A 19,534-nucleotide genomic window follows, 5' to 3' on the forward strand; every position below is an offset into this window, starting at 1 on the left:
TCATGATACTTTGATAGTATACGTGTGAGAAAGTCCTCCTCCTTACTAACTTTGGAAAAAAAACAAAACCAAGTTGTTTTAATTTTTCTTCATTTAAATGACACCATAATTAAATATATTAATAAAATAATTTAAAATACATGCAATTACCTGCAAATTATATCAATTTAAGACTTTAAATAGACAAATTAGCTATGTATTAATTGCAACCTTGTTATGTCACTTGTGATTGAAACTAGGTTTTTTTTTTTTTTTTTCTGTTGCTTACCAAAAATAAATTTGTTTCTGTGATCATGCAACTCTGTTTACAATAATGTTGGACGCATTTTAAAATAATGATTTTTTTTTTCTCAGTAACGTATGCAACAATTGTGGAAGTGACCGACAAATTTTCAGAAATGTTCTCTTCTTTTCCTGTTCAACCTCATTGGGAAGAGTAGCGTTTTCTATACTATTATATTATCCTCCTCAAAAGCAGGGTGCATGTGTTTAACTTGGAGAATAAAGGCCATTTTATATATATATATATATATATATATATATGTTTAATAACTATTCTCTTACTAAATTATTTGCTTATTGTATGAATGTATTATTCATATTCGTAGTGTTACAACATTTAGTAAATTGATTCGTAATCGGGATCTAGTTCAATAAAAATAAGATATTGACTAGAAGAGTAGTGGTCTTAAATTTGAATTATCATGACATTTTTTTAATAGTGTACATAAGAACATCTCTCTTTATAATTTAAATTATTACTTATATTATAACAAATTTAATTCAATCAAACAGTGTCACGTAATTTGGTAAACATATTTGATGTCCTTAATTTAACATTATTTCGGTGTTTGCCTTTTCATACCTACCTTATAAATAGTATATTGGTTTTTATATATACGATTTTGGTGCTACAATTAAGCAGCTGAGTAAAATAGGCTGGAAATCTGCCACCTCATAAAGCTTTTGCTGCGGACTGGAGCGTAAATAAGACGCGACAAACGTGCACGCGTGGGTGACATAAATATAGTTCATGACAGAAATCTATGTCCATCGTAAACCGTCATTAACTCTCTAATCTTTCGTTTTTCCACGGGGGTTACGTGTCAGCTTGTGGTTGCTCGAGGTAGGAAGCTTCCATGCCCTCGGTCAGCCGGTGTCATAAATATTGTTCACATATGTTAATGAATTTATTAATTTTTGGCCCCAAAAAGAAAAAAGAAATGATTAATTATTTATTTGTATATGGTTTCCAACCCAAGCCGTTTCGGAGTATTGGAATCCGATGCCCTTTTGTGGCAAAAAAATTAGGAAATACTATATTTATTATTTATTGTTTTTATAATGTAAAAAGAGTATTTATTATATTTAAAATATGTTTCAAAGTAGCGTAAATTTGCTGCCTTCATTGTCCTATTGTCTCAATCCATTATTAATATTTGTAGTTATAGTAGAAAATGAAGGCAAATATGGATACTGAATAATTGATTGCATCTAGAAAATGAAGGTAAGTAATGCCTCGTCATATTGCATGTTGTAAGGTGATAAGTGAATTTTCTAATGGATGAATTTAATTCCCAACAATAAATAAATAAAAATAAAAATGGATGAATTTAATTATCAATTTATATATATAATATTATTTGCACCATATTTACTGACTACATCTCTAATTAGGGTTTGTTATTGGGTTGGGTCAGGCCGACCTAAACTTTTTGGACTCATGACGGGCTTTACAAGCTTTTTTAATTTTTCAAGTAGAGCCGAGGCTTTAAATGTCAAGCCTTGAGCCCGCCCTTTAGGGCGGGCCCAGCCACCCATGGGCCGGGACGGGCTATTCGTTTTTTTTTTCTTCTTTTAACAAGTCTTTTATAATTTTTTATTAGTAATTTTTAGACAACATTAAGGGGGTTAATTTTCTCACTCATCTTTTGTTCACTTACACTCCCTTTGTTGGAAATTGTATGTTCTTACTCTTCTTTTATCAACTTACACTCCTTTATGTTATAGTAAAAAGTATTAAAAACAAAAGGGAGTGTATGTGGACAAAAAGGGAGTGAGAAAATCAGCACCCTAAAAATATTAACTTAATTCATAACATGTGTAAAAATATAAAAATATGTTTATTAATCTATGCTACATATTACATTATTCCAATTATAGAGTGCACTTGGATGTGGGTTGCAGTTTAATTTCTTTTATAAATTTTTGTTACAAATTTTTAGACAACATTGAAAGAATTAACTTAATTCATAATAAGTGTAAACAAATAAAAGTTTATTAAGTTATCCTACATATTATATTATTTTGATTAAGCCTAAAATGAGGTTAAGAAGTGCATCAATTAAGTCTTTAAAAAAAAAAAAAAGGCATAGACGAGCTGTGTCATGCCTAGGCAGGCCTATACGGGACGGGCCATGGGCGGGCCAAGGGTTTCAAATCCTGAGCCCAAGCCATACCAAATTCAAAAATGAGTCGGGCTAAACAGATTGGGCTATGCTTTGGCTCATCGAGCCTCAGGCTATCTACTTCGGCTCATGGGCTTAGGGCCAAATGATGATCGCTATCACTAATAGCGATAGCCCTTCCAGTGTATGTGGGACCCACCTATATTAGAGAGGTGGTCAATAAATATGGTCTAAATAGCAACACCCTATAATAAAAAAAAGGTGATAAGTGGTATATTTTTTTGTCTTAAAAAAATTCTTATTGTCCAATCTTTTATGTGGGCTGAGTGGTAGTTGTACTAAGGTTAAACCGTAATTTCATTAACGTAGTGCCCGTTTGGCATTGCTTATTTGGGGTGATAAGTGATTTGTGATTTTTTTTAAAATTTGGGAAGCCCAGCCCGTTTGGTAAACTATGAGAAAATCACTTATTGTTAAAAATTGCTATGAGAGAAAGATATAAGAGAAAGCAGCTAATGAGGTGCTTTCATTTCTTTATGATTATGCGGGAATCAGTTATGAAGAGGCGCTGGGTTTAATGAAATTTACAAACTTTCGAAAATACCCCAATCTATTTCATGCAATCTATTCTATTCATGCATTTTCTCCTTCGCATCCCTTTGCTTCTTCAAGCCATCTCTTTCACAGAGTTCTCCTTCTCTTGAATCTCTTATATTCTTATTTTTTCTTGTTGAAACAATTGAAGCACACTCCTGAAAAGCCACAAGACTCAGGTAAGAGGCATATTATGTTTATTCAAAGGTGGACCTAACTCCAGCCTAGGGGAACATTTATGAAATATTAAACATGGTCTTATTATTATAGGTTTATTCCTACTCAAATAAATATTAGCCCATTGCATCAAATAAATATAGCCCACACATGCATTGTTTTTCTTTTTTTAATAAATTAATAATAGCTCAGTCCTCTATTTAAAATAAGACCACTCTTAAAGCATATAGGAAATAATAAATGTCAATCCAATCCAAACCTATATAAATTTGATTAGAAGCATAACTCAAGCTAAGGCTCTATCAACTTGAGCTATTCTAATCATACTGATATTGGGCTACGTCCACATAGAGCAAACATAAAAAAATTTCTTCTAGCCACCCAAAACGCCATATTTGAACCTTGAGAACCTAGAGGGAATAGCTCTCCTCCTCTAAAAAATTGTACCAACCTATCTTGAGTGGGTTCTTCAATCTTGGTAAGTTTTAATATATATATATATATATATATATATATTCAATTCCAATTTTAATTGTTGTTGTTAAGTTTTTATGATTTAGGGTTTGAGTGAAAATTTTTGGAGATTGTTGATATATGTTTTATTTTTGCAACTTGAATTATTAATTAGCATATATGATTTTTAATGTCTAGTATTTTTGGGGAATCAACTTATTGTATCTTGTTGATAAAGCAAAAGATGCATCTAATAGAGAGCAAATGACCATTGTTTTAAGATTTGTTGATAAGGATAGTTTTGTACGAGAACGTTTTTTTGAGATTGTTTGGTATTTATTTATATTTTGTATTTGTTTGTATTATATTTGCTCGTATTGTGGCTTTGTTTGATTTATAAAATTTTATTTACATTTTTGTTTCAAGAGAAAAAAGTCTTATAATATATCTCCTCTATAATAAAAAATATTTAGCCTACCCCTATAAAAATTCATGGATCCACCATTGTGTTTATTTCTTCTCAAAAATTTACCAAACACTTAGAAACTGATTATTGTACCAACAACACTTGTAATAAAAAGTTTACCAAACGCCAAATTGCTTTATCTCACAACTAATTTGACAACGATTCTTTTCACAGTACAACAATGTCAAACTGGCCCTTAATATGATAATGAAACGTAATTTGATTTTTAAATAGTATCCAATTTGAATGGGAAATTATATATGGAAATGTTGTGTTACGAAATGAAATTTGGTACTTGTCTTAATTTGGGATAATTTCTTTTCTTTTTGGTTTTTGAATCATTTATATATTAGCGTGTATGGCTACATTCAATAGGTATACCTATATATTTATGGGATATAAACTCATTGCATTCAGTCATATTCTGGCTAAATTTGCTAAAAAAACATGAACAATGTCAAATTGAATGCAATTTTTTTTCAATGGATATGGAATCGCTACATGCAAGGAATGAATCATTTGAAATTCATTGTCTAAATTTTGGCATACATAAATTGTGACGGTTTAAACAAACAATTTTACCTTATAATGACATCTAAATTCATGATTTGAAATCTCTCCATTCAAATTTAAATTTCTTTAAAATATTAAAAGCAAAAATATCATTAGATTGATAGCTAATTCGTATCTCATGCTCCTTAACAAAATGTAAATTAACTCCACATGGGTTAGTTTCAAATTGAAACTTTACCTTTTTTAAGTGCATATATTTCTTCTAGTCCACACCGACCTTTCTTTTATTTTTATATTTTTGAAGGTCAAATTAGTAGTAACTGGGAAAGCCTCCACCACACAACGAGTCTATGACCTTGTGAACGAGATGGGCTTCTTTGAATTGAATTGCCGTATCCCGTCTTGCGCGAGGCAAGACCATATATACACATGGCTTTTGGAAGATCACTCCGTCCCGCCGCCGTTATCGGCTTTTTCTCAAACAGTTGGTGTGCATTTTTTTTTTAAAGTCGAATTGTTTTTGTGTGGTGTGGCATGGCAGAGATTTCAAGGGCTAATTGACCCTTAATCAGGTGGGACCCACATCTGGAAATGTATACCAGGCGAGACGTCAAAGTCTGACTCGCCTAGCACATATAACTACAACTGCCACGGTAAACTTTTTGACCTCATGTTTGTTTAGCATATCTGTTTATATTAATGGTGTTTTAGTTTTTACACAAGTCTAGGGTTTTCTTGTTCCATTGAAAATGTGATCATCTTTAAGTTTGAAAATGATAACTGTTTGTATTATATTAACAAATTATCTCTTTATCGGGTCAATGAAAGTGTCGTTGAAATTAATTATATGAGTAAGCATTGCATGACCGTAATACCATCACTAACTAAATTTTCTAAACATCGATGATTTGTGTTAATTGAGTGAGGTACATAATCATAAATCATAATAGAGATTAAGACTTTTGTTCCTTGGCGTGATGCTTTTGTAGTCCGACTTCTTTGTAAGACTAATCAAACTTCATTGGAATATTAAACATTTGAAATTAAGCACTACAAATACTTTTCTTTTTAAAGAAGGTACTTAAAAGATAAAACTAAAAGAAAATAGAAGATATAACTCATGTGGTACCCAAACTTTTGGGGCATAAAGAATATTAAGAGGTTTGGTCAAAATAATACAACCCATATACATGTCACGTAACTCATGGATAGAGAAGAACCCTCTAAACTTTTTCTTTTTAGACTTCTTGGATCATTCGAGACGTAATTTGAATAGAATTATACTTAAGTTGACTAAATAATCTCATATTATATGGAACTTAAATAGTATATTTGAATTACACATTTGCAAAAATAACTCATTCAAAACACAAATAGGAAAATTTATGTATGTATCAAACTATGATTGACAAATAACATGTAATGTGAACGTCACACCAAGAAATTTATCATTCCATACGAAAGAGGTAGGAAATTGCATTTGGATAGTCTCGATTATGTAGAGTAGTTAAATTGATGATGATGATGCTAAGCTAATTGAGAGGGACTCACTTTATTATAACAATGAGAAAGAAGCAACGTCTGATGGACGTCAACAAGAAGCCTCCTAATGACTTTCATCACCTCCTGCCTTGTATGTTAGTACCTAATTTGCAGGCTTTCTCCCCTAATTTACGTCCATTTGGGCAAATGATAGGAAAAATATATATATATATATTTATCTTAATAATATTGTTTTGTTTTCTAATGGCTCAATGAGTCATTGGAAATTTGGAACATCATGCCAAAAAAGAAGAAGGGAGCATTGTACTTCACGTCTGTACTGTAAAAAAGAATGTGGACCGTAATACAAGGAACTTTCCAATTGAAAAAAAAAAAAAAAAAATCAGTTTACAATTCAATTGAATTGGAAAATTTCTTATTTTACAAAATGAGAGCTAGACCCACCTGTATTATATTCATGCATATAGCTTTACTGAATGGTATTTTATGCAAGATGATCCAGTTTAAACATCATCTAATTGCGCTAGTTGGGTATATCTCAGTTGGTTAAGTTCTTTCACTTTCATCTATGTGGGCAAATGTTTGAAATTCCCGACACCCAATGAATATCGGTATAAACCCCTCCCCAATCGCTTGTATAACAACAAAATAGCATCTTTTTCACCCACCACCTTGTTATATAGGTTTATTCAAGAACATTATGCCAAAATGTTTAGGGAAAAAATTGGCCCAAGGTTTTGGTTCCATAGGGCCTACCTCCCTCATTTAGGTTCCTTCAAAGTTGAAATGAAGACATTTAGGACAAATGAGGAGGAGTTTATTATTAACATAGAAATCAAAGTACAGACAACGATGAGAGAAAGAAAGGTAGAGAGCAAAGATGCCATGAGAATAATTGTTGCTGTTGCTAAAGATGAAGGCCTATGACCTCCAATTTTATTGGCACCAATGCTTTTTTGCACGTCACTAGCTAGGAAGAAGATTCTTAAGAACAGTATAGGCTGTCCAAATTTTGAGAGAGAGAGAGAGAGAGAGAGTCTCTTTTTATTTTTATTTTTATTTTTTTAATAATAAAAACAAAAGAGAGAGAGTCTTTGACATCAATAATTTTAAGTACTATCCCTAAATTGCAAAGTGTGTTACCAAGAAATGAGCAATGTTCTTGGTGTTGTACGGCAGAAATAATGAAAGTCCCCACATTTAACTATTCTTTGAAGGTGATGGGGATTAGACAACCCACTTGCTAAGTGGGTTGAGCATTTTATGGGTATTCTTCTGACCTCCTCTCCAACTTCCTCCCTTCATTTTTCAAAATTATTTCGAGGTTCGTGGTTTTACCTTTTTTAGAAAGTTCTTACATGTTATTATTTTATCAATAGTAATCGTTTATAAAATTTGAACTCAATATCTCATTTCATCTAATAAAATTATGATCAAATAGCACCAGACCAAATCGTTAAAACCTCCATATTTACACACAAATTTGAATTTCGGGACATAATTTTTTGAACTTATTAATTAAAATATTTTTAAAATTTTATTGTGTGGCTGTCCTAGTTGGAAACTTGTGTTCCAAATCCAATGAAGACCTAGACCCACAGTGGCCCTCTCCTTAGGACATGTATTGATTGTGATGTAGCCAAATCCAATTTGGGGTCCTCATATCCTGAATTTGACTTTGTAATAGGACTCATTGAGAATTTTACATATAAATTAATTAAATTTTATATAGTTTCCAAATATTAAAAGTGTGCTCCTAATAAAGTGCATAGAGATGTTGAAACTAGTTAGATTTCATTTTCATAAAGATTACATGATTCACCCATTTCATACTTTAGATTATGCTCAAACAAAACAAGCAAAGAAAACATAAATGAATTATTTGGGCACAAAGCATCTCCTTACCCATATGCAATTATATGTGTTGTATAGAAACATTTTACACCATGAGAAGGCCACCCAAAGTATGACAACACATAAAAGATGATAAAAATGAAGTTGGGTATGCATGATGGGTCACATGGATCAATATGAGACACAAACTAAAGTTGTCCTTGTAACTGATTGATTATAGGTAGGCACAATAGGAGGTGGGAAGAGAGTGCACATGTAAAGCATTTTGTTCTATTTGGAAAAGAAAAGGCTAAGCTCATGAAATTGTGCTCCAATAAGTTTCCAGATAGTAGGTTACAAAATTAAACACAAGGGCACCTAAACCTAGTGGTGGAGGGTTCTTGGCATGTGAAGTTGTCACAAGCTCAAAGAAAGTTGTATGCAAAACAAGGCTGGCTACATTGAAGATAACCATTGCCTGTGAACCAACCTTTTTGTTATCTTGTAAGAATCTAATCCTAACAAAATGGCGCAGAGAGAGAGAGAGAGGGGGGGGGGGGGGCGCGCGGGGAGTTGGGGGAAAGTCATGAGAGCCATGATTTTTGCTTGGAAAGTCCACAAAAAAACCCACTAAAGATAAAAAGTGGAAGATTTGTTTAGGCTTTTTCTCTCTAGTGGGAAAGTGGGGGTGAAAAAGATGGGCATGGGCATTAGTCCTTTTAGGTTGAGGTCCCAATTTTGAAGCAGAATCAGCATAAAAAATTGTAATCTAGCATAAGTAGAAACCTACAACAAAGGAAAAAGACCCACGAGGGTTCTGTTTCTTTGCATGTGAAAAGCACTAATTGCTCCATAAAATGAAGTGTCTCTTATTTTGCTCAAGATAAGAGTCCATTCATTTTTTTGCTCCTGCCTCATTGGCTACTTATAGCCTTTTGCCTTCATATCTATCCTTCATATATATATATATATGATGAGTTATGTCATCCAATTTTGCTTCACTATCTTGCCAACCATCCATTTTCTTCTCTGCCCATCTACAATTTTAGGCCAATTTCTCTGTCCTTTTTTCAAATTCTCTTCAAAACCTATGATGATGTTATGGTGCTCTCCATCTGTTAAAATTTCCAGCTCAATTAGCAATGAACCAAAACGAAAAGTGACCCACTTGACCATCTCATGTCAAAATTTGTATGAGAGGAGGAGCTCATTATGCATGCTTAGATGTTTGAAGATGATAGATGACCATGTTATCAAGACTTCGCTTGGTACTTCTTGTTTGAAACCGTGGGGAAACCAGAATAAAAATGAAAACGTCTATATAAATTGGCTGTATAAAGTCAGACCAAAAAGGATAAAAAAGGAAAAAACCCGGCTATATAAAGATTTTGACTTGCAAGACAATTTGTTCGTTGTTGACTTGTTGCCCAACCCAATTCTAAAAGCCCTGCTAAAAGTTCCGAAAGCCCAACTCCAATATGATGATTAATTTTGTCGAAATCCACCAAATACAAAATATAGATACTAGAATTAGCAAAATGGGAATTCCAAAAAAATTAAGCGTCGACACCTCGAGGATTTACAAAAGTGTAGGAAGCAACAGAATTTCAGCAACAATGGATTCGAATATCAAGATCATAAACTGTAACCCGGACTCCATCTTCCTTCAGGCAGTAAAACATCATAAATCGGTTGTTCCGCCAGCCAGAATGTCCAAATCAACTTTCAACCATCGGTTCGGGGTCAGATGGTTCCGTGAGAGATGGCTGTGTGAGAGATTTGTTGGATTGACGTACAGAATTGAAAAGAATGTCCTTGATAACCTACGCAAAAACAGATAAGAGCAACTTTGTTAATAACGGACAAGAAAACTAATTGTTGTTGCAAAAACCTTCTGCTCAGAGCACACATAGGGTATATGAAGATCGGCAAAGCCAGGGCTACCTGTGACATCAGACCGTGCACCTGCTCGACAGTTATCTTTGCACTGTCACGAGTAATTTTGGCAAGTTGTGATTCTTCCTGCAATTCATGAAGCCATTGAAATTATAGACTCAAATAAATTACCAGCAAAAGAGGTAACCAGCAACATGAATGTTAAACAATAATAAGATACCAAAACAAATTATAATATAGTAACATCTTCCTCTTAATCCCAACTCTGTCCTACATAGAAATGAAATCACCAGGTCTGCATTTCCAAGGTCACCTGGATCTAAATGGCCTGTCTACGGGACCAAGTGGGACCCACCTAAAAGGACAGGAGAAGAAAAGATATGGGCACAATACTGCTAAATAGTTGAATTTGTAGGAAAACAATTTTTTTTTCCTTTAACGAGTGGAAACCAAACATAAATGCAAATGATTCTCAGGGTGGGAAAATAATTGCGTCTTTTATCTTTCTGTTTTCTTCTTGATATATCCACATATTTATCAGTTTTCATGAAAGAAACAAAAGAACAGAACTGAATGAAAAGGAAGAATGACACCATGTTCACACTTCAATGGACATCCACAAGCATAGCCACATAGAATGATGAAATTTTAAAGGTGTGTTTTATCCATACGATTTGTCAGCCCTAACCTTCTCTACCTCTATATGGGTAACAGTTCCCTCTTAGCAGTTCCTAAATATATGAATCACAAACCATTTTATTGACAGCTCTTCTTCTAAATCAAACAAGAGAGAGAGAGAGAGAGAGAGAGAGAGAGAGAGAGAGAGAGAGAGAGAGTAGGGGGGAGTGAGATTTACCTCCTTCTTTCTTTGTGGGGGAGTTATTAATGGCCCAAAGCGAGAATGAGACAAATGATTTTCTGCTTGCTCCAGTTTTTCAGCTGACATGATGCAAGGGAGACAACTTAATATTCAGTAAAATAATATATCCATATAATACGAGGATGACGGATGGAAATACTTGAATAGGCAATATGCAACAGGTAAGAAAGTACCTAGATCAGAAATTTGTCCAGCAACATAATCTCCATTGCCCAATAAAGGTGAGGAAGAAAGAGTATTCACCCAATACTTGTTCCAAAGAAGATCCAAGAGGTGGCAGTCAAGAGAAGACTTGAAATAAGTGATATCCAGAGAATAATACTGCATAAACAAATACAAATGAGTTTCAGAGACTAACAAACTAAAGTTTCACAAAAGAACCATAGGATAAAAACATAATAACCTGTTTACAGTGCACACCAAAGTCCTCAATTTTGTTCAGAGGAATGGTCTGATACTCGGACACAGGGTCATCTGGAGGCTTATATCCTTCTGGGTATGTCCTGAATGCACCGATGTCAACCTTTCCAGCTGACACTGTCCGAGTTGGATCAATAACAACAGCCAAAAAGGGCTCCTGAAATTGCTGGTTTAGCATCTGTGTGGAAACATCAATACCCGAAAGCCAGCATCCATAACCAGGATGAGAATGGTACCACCCAACCACATTCTCCAACCGCCCCGCCTATACCATAACATACTCTGTAAGAGGATTAACCTTGAAAAAAACAGAACTAATACATGGGACTCTAATAGAAGAATTCTACTCTACAAAAATACAACAAAGACTTTGAGAAATTATACTTATCACATTTTGCCCCACTAGAATCCTAGCAACTATGTACAAAAGAGGGTTAGATAGACACTGTATTCAATGCAATAGTTTGTTCACAAGCCAGCTCTTTCCTATTACTCATAAACCAAACAGTGTCTCTATACAGCCACCCCAAGAAAATGGCCAAAAGAGAAACAGACATTAGGGATTTTTAAGAGTGGCATTAAGGTCTTTTACATCATATTGAACAATTTTCGCCAATGCAGCAATTCCATGACGCAATAACCCAACCGCAACAGCAATTAGGGTTTCACAAAGGCCTCAAATTCATCCCCAAACCATTAATAATTATAAAAACAAATTACAAGAACGAAGAAAATAGGAAAAGAAGCAGAGACCTGCTTGTTGGTCTGGGAATAGTCCACCATGTACTCATAGGCATCGGCCTGAGCATTAACCCTAGTCTCAGTCCCTTCAACAGGCAAAGCAAAAGCGTCCATGACGATAATGGCGTCCCCGTCCGTCTTGCCCTGCATGAGGCCCATGACCTCGATGGTCCCACCGGAACGGGCGTGTACGACCATCTTCAAGAGCGCGAGGGCGGAGATCTTGACGCGCTTGAAGTAGTGGGGGTCGTTGGTCCAGGGCTTCTCTTGCTGGAACTTGGCCTGCGCCGCCTCGTCGTAGTAGAATATGGCGTCGGCCGACGGGTCCGCCTTCGACTTCGCCACGCTCGGAGGCGTGTCCATGGGGATTATGTTGTTCTCTAGCTCCCATGTCTGCTGGGCTATTTGCGCGTCCATGGTGTTTGTGAAATTGACTCTTAGACACTATTCGTTCTCTTTGATGCAATGTACCAGTGTGACTGACTCTGCGTAATCGAGTGAAATCGATTTCCACTAAGGAAATAAAAATAATAAATTGCCACTGGGCTGGGTTTTGGGATCTATCGGAGAAGATAAAGCCCAATGGGCTGTAGCTATTATCCATTAGCATGTCAAAAGAGCAAAATATAATTTTTTTTATTTTTTTATTTTATACAAGCGATAGTGAAGGAAGAATGAATCAAACTTAGGACTTCAAGTGCAAGAATAAATGGTAAATGCTCTTAACCACCCTTACATTTTTGTTTTATGTTTGTAGAGCAAAAGAAAATATGTTATCATATATTTCATCATTTTATTTTTTTAATAATTAAAACTCGTTTAGGAGTTCTTTCGGAACTGCTAAAAGCACTTGTCTTACAAGAACGATGTTTGGCAAAAACTATAAGAGTGCTTTGCATGGGACTTAATGTCAACATATCGGGCATACTCAAACAGATGGTTTTCACAATTCCAATCAATTTGGAAAATTCTCTACAATTTCCTTTCAAGTCTAGCTAAACGTAGACTAAAATCCCATGACATAAAAATTCCCAACAGTAGTTCCTACCTTGTTAACATAAATAAAAAAAATTGGCAAATTACAAAGGCTAGAATACAATAAATTATACAGTAAGGTACAAAAGCCACAATTCATTCAGTGTCATTTGCCCCGTGACCTGCCTCTCCTGTTGTATCTGCTGAGTCTCTTTCCCTTCTGCTTCTCAACGACGGGGGTGCTTTTTGAATTCGGCTGGGTCAGCTCCTGAGAAAAATATTCATCGGCCATACTAGAGCTGTTTTGGGAGCCAGTGGCAACAAAATCGTTGTCCTTTGTGACATCCATATAATTTTCAATCGATTCGGGTACCTCAATACTAGCTTCACTCAAAGGCACGCCGTCATTTTCATTTTTATTGGCGACCTCGACAGTAGCATTGTTGAAAAACTCATGGGCTTCTTCCTCCACAGTGAGATCTACAGCTACCTTCTCATGGCTTGAGGTGACTGGATTAGTTTCCCCATTAAGTATAGGGTTTTCTTCTATACCCAAGTCTGGTGCGGACAAACTGAAACACAGGAAACCAGTTCACTAAAAAATTTATGTAGATGATGCAGCACTAAAGCAATGGCATCAACAACCGCTTACCTGGCTACCGAAGAAGGGAAACCATTTGTGGTATAAGCATTTCTTGATCCAGTCACTTCTCCAGTTGTTGAACAGGTTATGTCATGTAATTTTGAATCTCCAACTGATAAGTAAGTCGAGGTTAGTCAGTAAATCTAACTCTTCTGCCACAAAAATGTGCTCGAGTATAAATCATGCAGCAGAAGGGTAAAAGGGAATTTACCTTCTGAGGTTCCTCCTATGTCTGTGTTTCGCTGTTCAGTCCCATTAGAGTTCTTCTGCCCGCCAAAATCACCAGCAACAGTGTCACTGTGACATACAAGGGGAAATAGATGTTATAAGCCAAAACAATTACGGACCTAATCAAGGGGCAAAAGAAAAAAAGAGGGGCTTAGGGAAAGATCAAAATCACAATCCAAACCAGTGCAGCACAGATGCTAGAAAATGGATTCTCAACTATTTCTTTCCCACTTTAAAGTTTTATTTAGAACCATTCCTTAAACACAAAAGCAAAACAATGAGTTTGATGTTACCAGACAAGTTTGCCATGCCTTATCATATTGACATCAGAGACAGATATGACACCTTTAAGTAAACTGCAAATGGACATGCATAACCAACATCGTTAAGTAAGCTACAAACTGATATTCATACATAAACTTGTAATTAGAGGACACCTGTATTCTAATAACCATTTTGTGTATGCGTTGAATGATTTGTGAAAATGCTACAGGAATTAGTTAATGGAAGTTTTGGTTGACTAATTAAGCTACCATTGTGGGAAAGGGATAACCTGGGAGCAGTCTTCATATCTTCAGATGCCTTAAGTCGCTGTCCAGTGGTTGACACCCCTTCTAAGGCATTCTGAGAACCTATTAGATGGGCAAACTTTGTCATTAGAAAATCAATTAGAATATATAGTATTGATATGAATGTGTGTATGTGTGTGCTTGTGGGCACATCTGTGCAGCAGAAACAAATAATCCATCTGAATCACCGTCAACAAAAGATAAAAGCATAAATTACAAGCACCTCCTTTTCCATCAATTGCAGCGACATCTGAATCCTTCATAAAAAGAAAATAAGAGGTTATAACAAGAATCTGGTAGCTCAGAGTCTTCATCAAAACTCATTTTGAAAGATGGAAAGAAAAAGTATGTATAATAGGCTATACTCAAATTCTTGGGAACCTGATTTTGTTCGGAACTGATAATAGCCGGAAGTGGCAAAGCTTCTTTCTGTAACTCGTACTGTGTCTTCTCCGAAACTGAAAGAGCAGAAAATAAGGTTCCATGTCATAGATTTCCTATATTTTAGTTTTCCTATTTTCTAAAAATTAAAGGGGAGTGTTAATATCATTTCAGTAGGGGAGTACTATCAATAAAATGAGAATAAAAAACTAAGGGAGGAGAGCAGGATGACTATTTTGGAAGGCTAATAACAGCTCTGATACAATATAAATATATGCAATATATTCATAAACTGATGACAATAGAGTATTGGACTAAACTAACAGACTTAGTTCGACCCAGTAAAGAAAACATACCATTGGAGCCATAGGATGTAGTTACTCCAGAAGACAAGTTCACGTTTGCACCTATGGAATTCTTAGAATTGTGAATTTTATCTCCCATTTCAACTTCTTGTTTTCCATCCACCAAATAACCCGAGGTACTTCTATTTCCTAAAGTAGATGCAGACCAATCAATTCTTGTTGAAGGTAGGGACCTCAGCAATTCTTCTGTTGCCTTCGATCGCACTCTTCGTATTTCATCCTGGATATTCCAGGACCCAGTGGCACGGAAGTCCCTTTTCAGCTGCATTGAAATTTCAGAATGCACAATCAGAATATCAATAAAGAGAATACCTCCACATTTCTCTCTACCAATCCAAAAGATATTTCCTCATTTATGTTTCACACTTAAAACAAAGAAAACAGAAAGAATGCGTCAACAACTTCCCACAGTTACTAAAAGAAGAAAGAAACATATGTGGTTCAACATCAACCTCCAATGTGTTATTTGTTAGTCTGCATTAACTGTTAATAAATGGTCATTCTGCAGTTATATGAGAAAAAACTTCCTTTCAAGCTTCAACATGTACCCAGATGTGAGTGCCAATGCCTTGTCTTTGGACCCAAAACATTGTCCTAACACACGGATGAGTCATTGTGGATCCACTCAACTCAATATTTATCCATTTAGGGTTAATGATTAGCTTGTTTGCATCATTATTGAATCACGACCTTATTCAGGGGTTTCCCTGAATTTTACAACCATACAAGCTATAATTACTCGACCCAGCATACACTACGGGTGGGCATTCAAACCGGAAAACCAAGCCATACACAACAAAACCTGACTTTTTTTAGTTACTACAAAATTCTAGACTTTCTCCATTAAATTTGCAGCTCACCCTTGCTTGCTGTTCATAGTTACACAGAACCATAAATACCAGAATTTCTCTAACCCGCATAATCCTGATTCAAGAAAAGTCATCATCTAATTGAAATATCAAAACATTATCCAATCCTAAATGGATTGCTAGTCTTTGTTCAGTTTGAAAATCTATCTCCAGCCTCAATCTTTTCTTTTAAAGAACTGCCACATTTAACATTACCCAGGACCTGGCATCCATACGAAGGAGTAAATAACCTCCCATTAGCAGTTTGAGTCTACAGTCCAAGTCCTACTTGTCACAAACTCAAAAATGAAAAAGATATGACTACAAAAATTCCAAATGGTACCTTCAATGTAGACACAGAATTGCCACCAATTGAATATGGGGTTTCTTCATTGAAAAGTTGCATCCCTGTTGATGATGGAGATCTCAGTTCTCCATGCTTAATAGAAGGAGATGCCCATGGAGGACGTGCCCGCATATACAGCTTGGCTACATCCACTGGTGAACCACCTTTGTCTTCAGCCCCCTGCACCAACAGAATCAAATTGAAAACTCAACCTCCTGTCCTTGCATATAAAACATAATGATATAATGAAAGTACTAAATTGAAATATATCAAGAGACTTTGGTATCTCTACCAAATTTCTACCATAAACTTTCGGAGAAGGTGTAGCATATATCTTCTATGTAGTTTTCTTTCATCAAGAGATTAGAAAGTTTAGAATTGCCTATTTCAACCAAGATCTGAATGAAAAGGGTTGTACTACGACATAAGGGAAGATTTTATTCCAAAGATAAGGATCCAGACATGGGGGAAAAAGTAGAAAGCACATGATAGCCATGAGATAATACCAGAGGAAGAACACTCACTTGTGGGAACATAAGAGAATTTAAGGTGCAGGTTCCATGATCCGAATCTGACTTTGAACTTGATCCCAACCTCCTCTCCTTCAACCATTTTTTTGCCTCCGTAACAGCTGTTCCACAGAAATCAGGCGTGTCTACATCTGCAGTGCAATTAACAACGTAAGTCAAATAAGGATAATTTGTATGTTTTTAATCCTGCAATTGTAACCACTTTCACTTCCAACTGTTTTGTTTGGTATCTCACTTGGTCTTGTATTCTCTGCATCTTCAGCAGTGGTAAAACCTACGACTCTCGATTTAATAATCTTTATTAACCTATCACATTCTTCCCTGGTCAAATCAAAGGCAAAGTTTAAGTCAAATAACTAGTTAATAGAAATGACGAATAATTGGCAGAAAAGTAGCACGATGCATAACAATTTGTGGGAACCTCCCTAAAAGACCAATTTAAACCAACCCAGTCAATATAGGGCTCACACAAACACTATATTCATGATAAGGAGTTTAGAAATTGAAGGAAACGTCAATCACTCAATGCATGTCCTAAATTTGAAGCGTGAACAACCACTTTCTACTTCGATAGGAGAACCCAGGTTAGAAATTAATCCTGAAGAAATATTCGTTGGAGCATAAAACAAGATTCAATAACTTAATATTCATGGAAATAAAATAGGAACTTAAGAAGCTAAATGCAGAAAATAAATCAAGGATAATATAAAGATACATATTCTGTAAAAACTTGCACTATAGCACAGGGGAAAACAAATCAGAACACATGGCTAATAAATGAAGTGGAGAAAAATGATGTAAGCATAAAACAAGCACATGTCCAAATGTGAAATATAAAAAGAAGTACAATGTTTTATCTTTAATATCAAGGAAGTGCAGCATTACCTTGAGAAGGTCTCCTGCATAAGCAGTTGTTCAATTACATGCTTGTTGTCGCTCTTCCCTAGTGTTGCTGGGGGCTCCTTCCTAAAGAAACTGAGCTTTCCTGATGTCCCATTCCTCTAATTCAACCACAAAAATCAATATTGTATGTGTAGTAAACATGAAATGAAACTAAAAAAGCCATATATGTAGTTGTCTTATACACCCTAAAATGACAAGGAACTTGAAAGAAGTTTCCGATGTTAAAATAAAATTTTTAATTTTAAATAAATAGTTTGAATACAGATACTGTATTGATGTTCATAGTCCCTGGACAGTCCTGAAATTCATTCCTCTCAAAATTCTTGGTAACCCCGTATCAGATAAATCCCTTCTCTTACACAAATAAATCCCCTACCACATGCTTTTTCCACAAAGTTCTCTAATAACTCGTCAAAATCAGCTTAAAGCTCCAACTTCACTTCTGCAAGGAAAGTTCCACGACGTCCTTTTTATTCCTAATCATCCCCACAACCCTAACCTACCCCAAGTATACAAATTCTAAACTAGTTTTCTACAACCTCTGTTTGGAACCATAATTTCAAGTGCTAGTCTGCCAGAGCCCACTACACTTGTGAAAATACCCTAATTTCCAAGTGAGGTGGAATCCAAATCCCTAGAAAAGTGAATATATATGGAAACTCCCAAAGGATCGAGTTTTCAGTGTGGATAACGGAATCTGTTACCCCATGTCGTATTACCAATTTATCACAAATATCATATGATGTGCTGATGCAATCTTCACAAAACTGTTCAGCTTAAGCAATTCAGGAACTTAAAAGCACTATACCAACTATCTTGAGAGTCAGCAAACCACAATCATGGGAAAACTAACAAATTTGAACAGATATCAAGTGCTGTGAAAAAGAGAACGCATCCTTTCCAGTTAAAAATCTCAGGTCGTTTCACTTCGAAGCAATCAGTCCCACTCAATTTGCATGCTTACTGAATTTGTTAAACAGTCTACTGGCATCATATAACTGTTAAAAATATCTAGTGCAAGTTCTTCCAAAGAATTGCCCAACTTTAAGAATAATGACACCTACAATAAAACTGAATAAGCAACATTTAGAGCTATTACCTTATTCAGTCCATCATCTTCTTGAGTAGAAATATCATCATCATCAACATCTTCGTCGTCAGTACCATCCTCTGAAAAATCAAACACAAAAATCCAGTAACAATGGCACGAAAAACCCCAAAACAAAAAGATAGCTTTTTGCTTTACTAAATCACAAAACTGCCAGGCACTTGGGTTTGGGTACCTGAAGAAGAGGAGGAGGAAGAGTCAGGGCTAAATACAGAGGAAATTATCTTCCCAGCGCCGCTGGCAATCATGCGAGTAGGGGAGTAGATGAGCCTGGAGAACCAATTAGGGTTTTCGGGGCCAGGGTTTGCCAATCTCGGCCGGTCGTACGGAGTCCTGGCACCGGCGACTCGTCTAGGGCGGACAATTTTCCCGCCAGATCGGGACTCCAGGGCTTGTCGGGATCTGGAAATGGTGGCCATGCGCTCTCGTGCGCGAGACGAGAAGCCAAAAAGAGAGGGAATGGGAACCGAGGGAACGAGGGAAAGGGATAGAAGAGTTAGTTGTAAAGAGAGAGAGATTGAGGTTAAAAAGGGTGTTTTGTGTTTGTGTGTGTATCGCAATTTCTGTCCCTTCAGGAGATTCAATTCGTTTTTTAGGTTTCTAGCGGTTATTATTATTATTATTATTATCATCATCATTATTATTTCGATTTTTGTCTAGTGCGACTCAACTCAACCTTGTTAATAAGAGGACACGTGGACAGCTTGTTTAGTTTCAAAAAAAAATTAAAACAAAAAATAAATCATATTCACAA

The 19,534-nt window shown here is 35.6% G+C and overlaps 2 protein-coding genes across 5 annotated transcripts; both read right to left on the reverse strand.

Moving 5' to 3' along the window:
- Positions 1-9,302: 9,302 nt before the first annotated feature.
- On the reverse strand, positions 9,303-12,413 carry LOC117614170 (COP9 signalosome complex subunit 5b-like). The gene is made up of 6 exons (XM_034342889.1): positions 11,897-12,413; positions 11,127-11,408; positions 10,897-11,044; positions 10,700-10,782; positions 9,892-9,969; positions 9,303-9,770 (listed from the first exon to the last, which is right to left on the reverse strand). Exons 1-6 carry the CDS (start codon positions 12,299-12,301, stop codon positions 9,666-9,668), a joined length of 1,101 nt encoding a protein of 366 aa, XP_034198780.1. The 5' UTR covers positions 12,302-12,413; the 3' UTR covers positions 9,303-9,665.
- A 375-nt stretch (positions 12,414-12,788) lies between these two features.
- On the reverse strand, positions 12,789-19,332 carry LOC117614380 (protein KAKU4). 4 transcript variants are annotated; one of them, XM_034343180.1, is made up of 14 exons: positions 18,956-19,328; positions 18,772-18,842; positions 17,655-17,770; positions 17,005-17,090; positions 16,764-16,900; positions 16,237-16,419; positions 15,037-15,307; positions 14,681-14,757; positions 14,523-14,556; positions 14,284-14,362; positions 14,042-14,086; positions 13,714-13,799; positions 13,512-13,614; positions 12,789-13,431 (listed from the first exon to the last, which is right to left on the reverse strand). In XM_034343180.1, the coding sequence occupies exons 1-14, from the start codon at positions 19,197-19,199 to the stop codon at positions 13,026-13,028; spliced, it is 1,938 nt and encodes a 645-aa protein (XP_034199071.1). In that variant the 5' UTR covers positions 19,200-19,328; the 3' UTR covers positions 12,789-13,025. The 4 variants fall into 4 exon arrangements, with proteins under 4 accessions (XP_034199071.1, XP_034199070.1, XP_034199072.1 ...); XM_034343179.1 differs by having other exon boundaries at positions 14,024-14,086; XM_034343181.1 differs by lacking the exon at positions 14,042-14,086 and having other exon boundaries at positions 18,956-19,332.
- Positions 19,333-19,534: the final 202 nt, after the last annotated feature.

This window comes from Prunus dulcis, chromosome 1 (assembly GCF_902201215.1).
Source record: "Prunus dulcis chromosome 1, ALMONDv2, whole genome shotgun sequence".
Taxonomy (NCBI): Eukaryota; Viridiplantae; Streptophyta; class Magnoliopsida; order Rosales; family Rosaceae; genus Prunus; species Prunus dulcis.

Coding starts and splice junctions, on each gene's coding strand:
- LOC117614170 (XM_034342889.1), bottom strand. CDS start 12,301: ATGGACGCGCAAATAGCCCAGCAGACATGGGAGCTAGAGAACAACATA. Junction 10,783..10,896: donor TGGACAAATTTCTGATCTAG/GTACTTTCTTAC, acceptor GCATCATGTCAG/CTGAAAAACTGGAGCAAGCA. Junction 9,771..9,891: donor TGCACGGTCTGATGTCACAG/GTAGCCCTGGCT, acceptor GTTTTTGCGTAG/GTTATCAAGGACATTCTTTT.
- LOC117614380 (XM_034343179.1), bottom strand. CDS start 19,199: ATGGCCACCATTTCCAGATCCCGACAAGCCCTGGAGTCCCGATCTGGC. Junction 18,843..18,955: donor TTCCTCCTCCTCTTCTTCAG/GTACCCAAACCC, acceptor TTGATTTTTCAG/AGGATGGTACTGACGACGAA. Junction 13,615..13,713: donor CATAGGAGGAACCTCAGAAG/GTAAATTCCCTT, acceptor CTTACTTATCAG/TTGGAGATTCAAAATTACAT.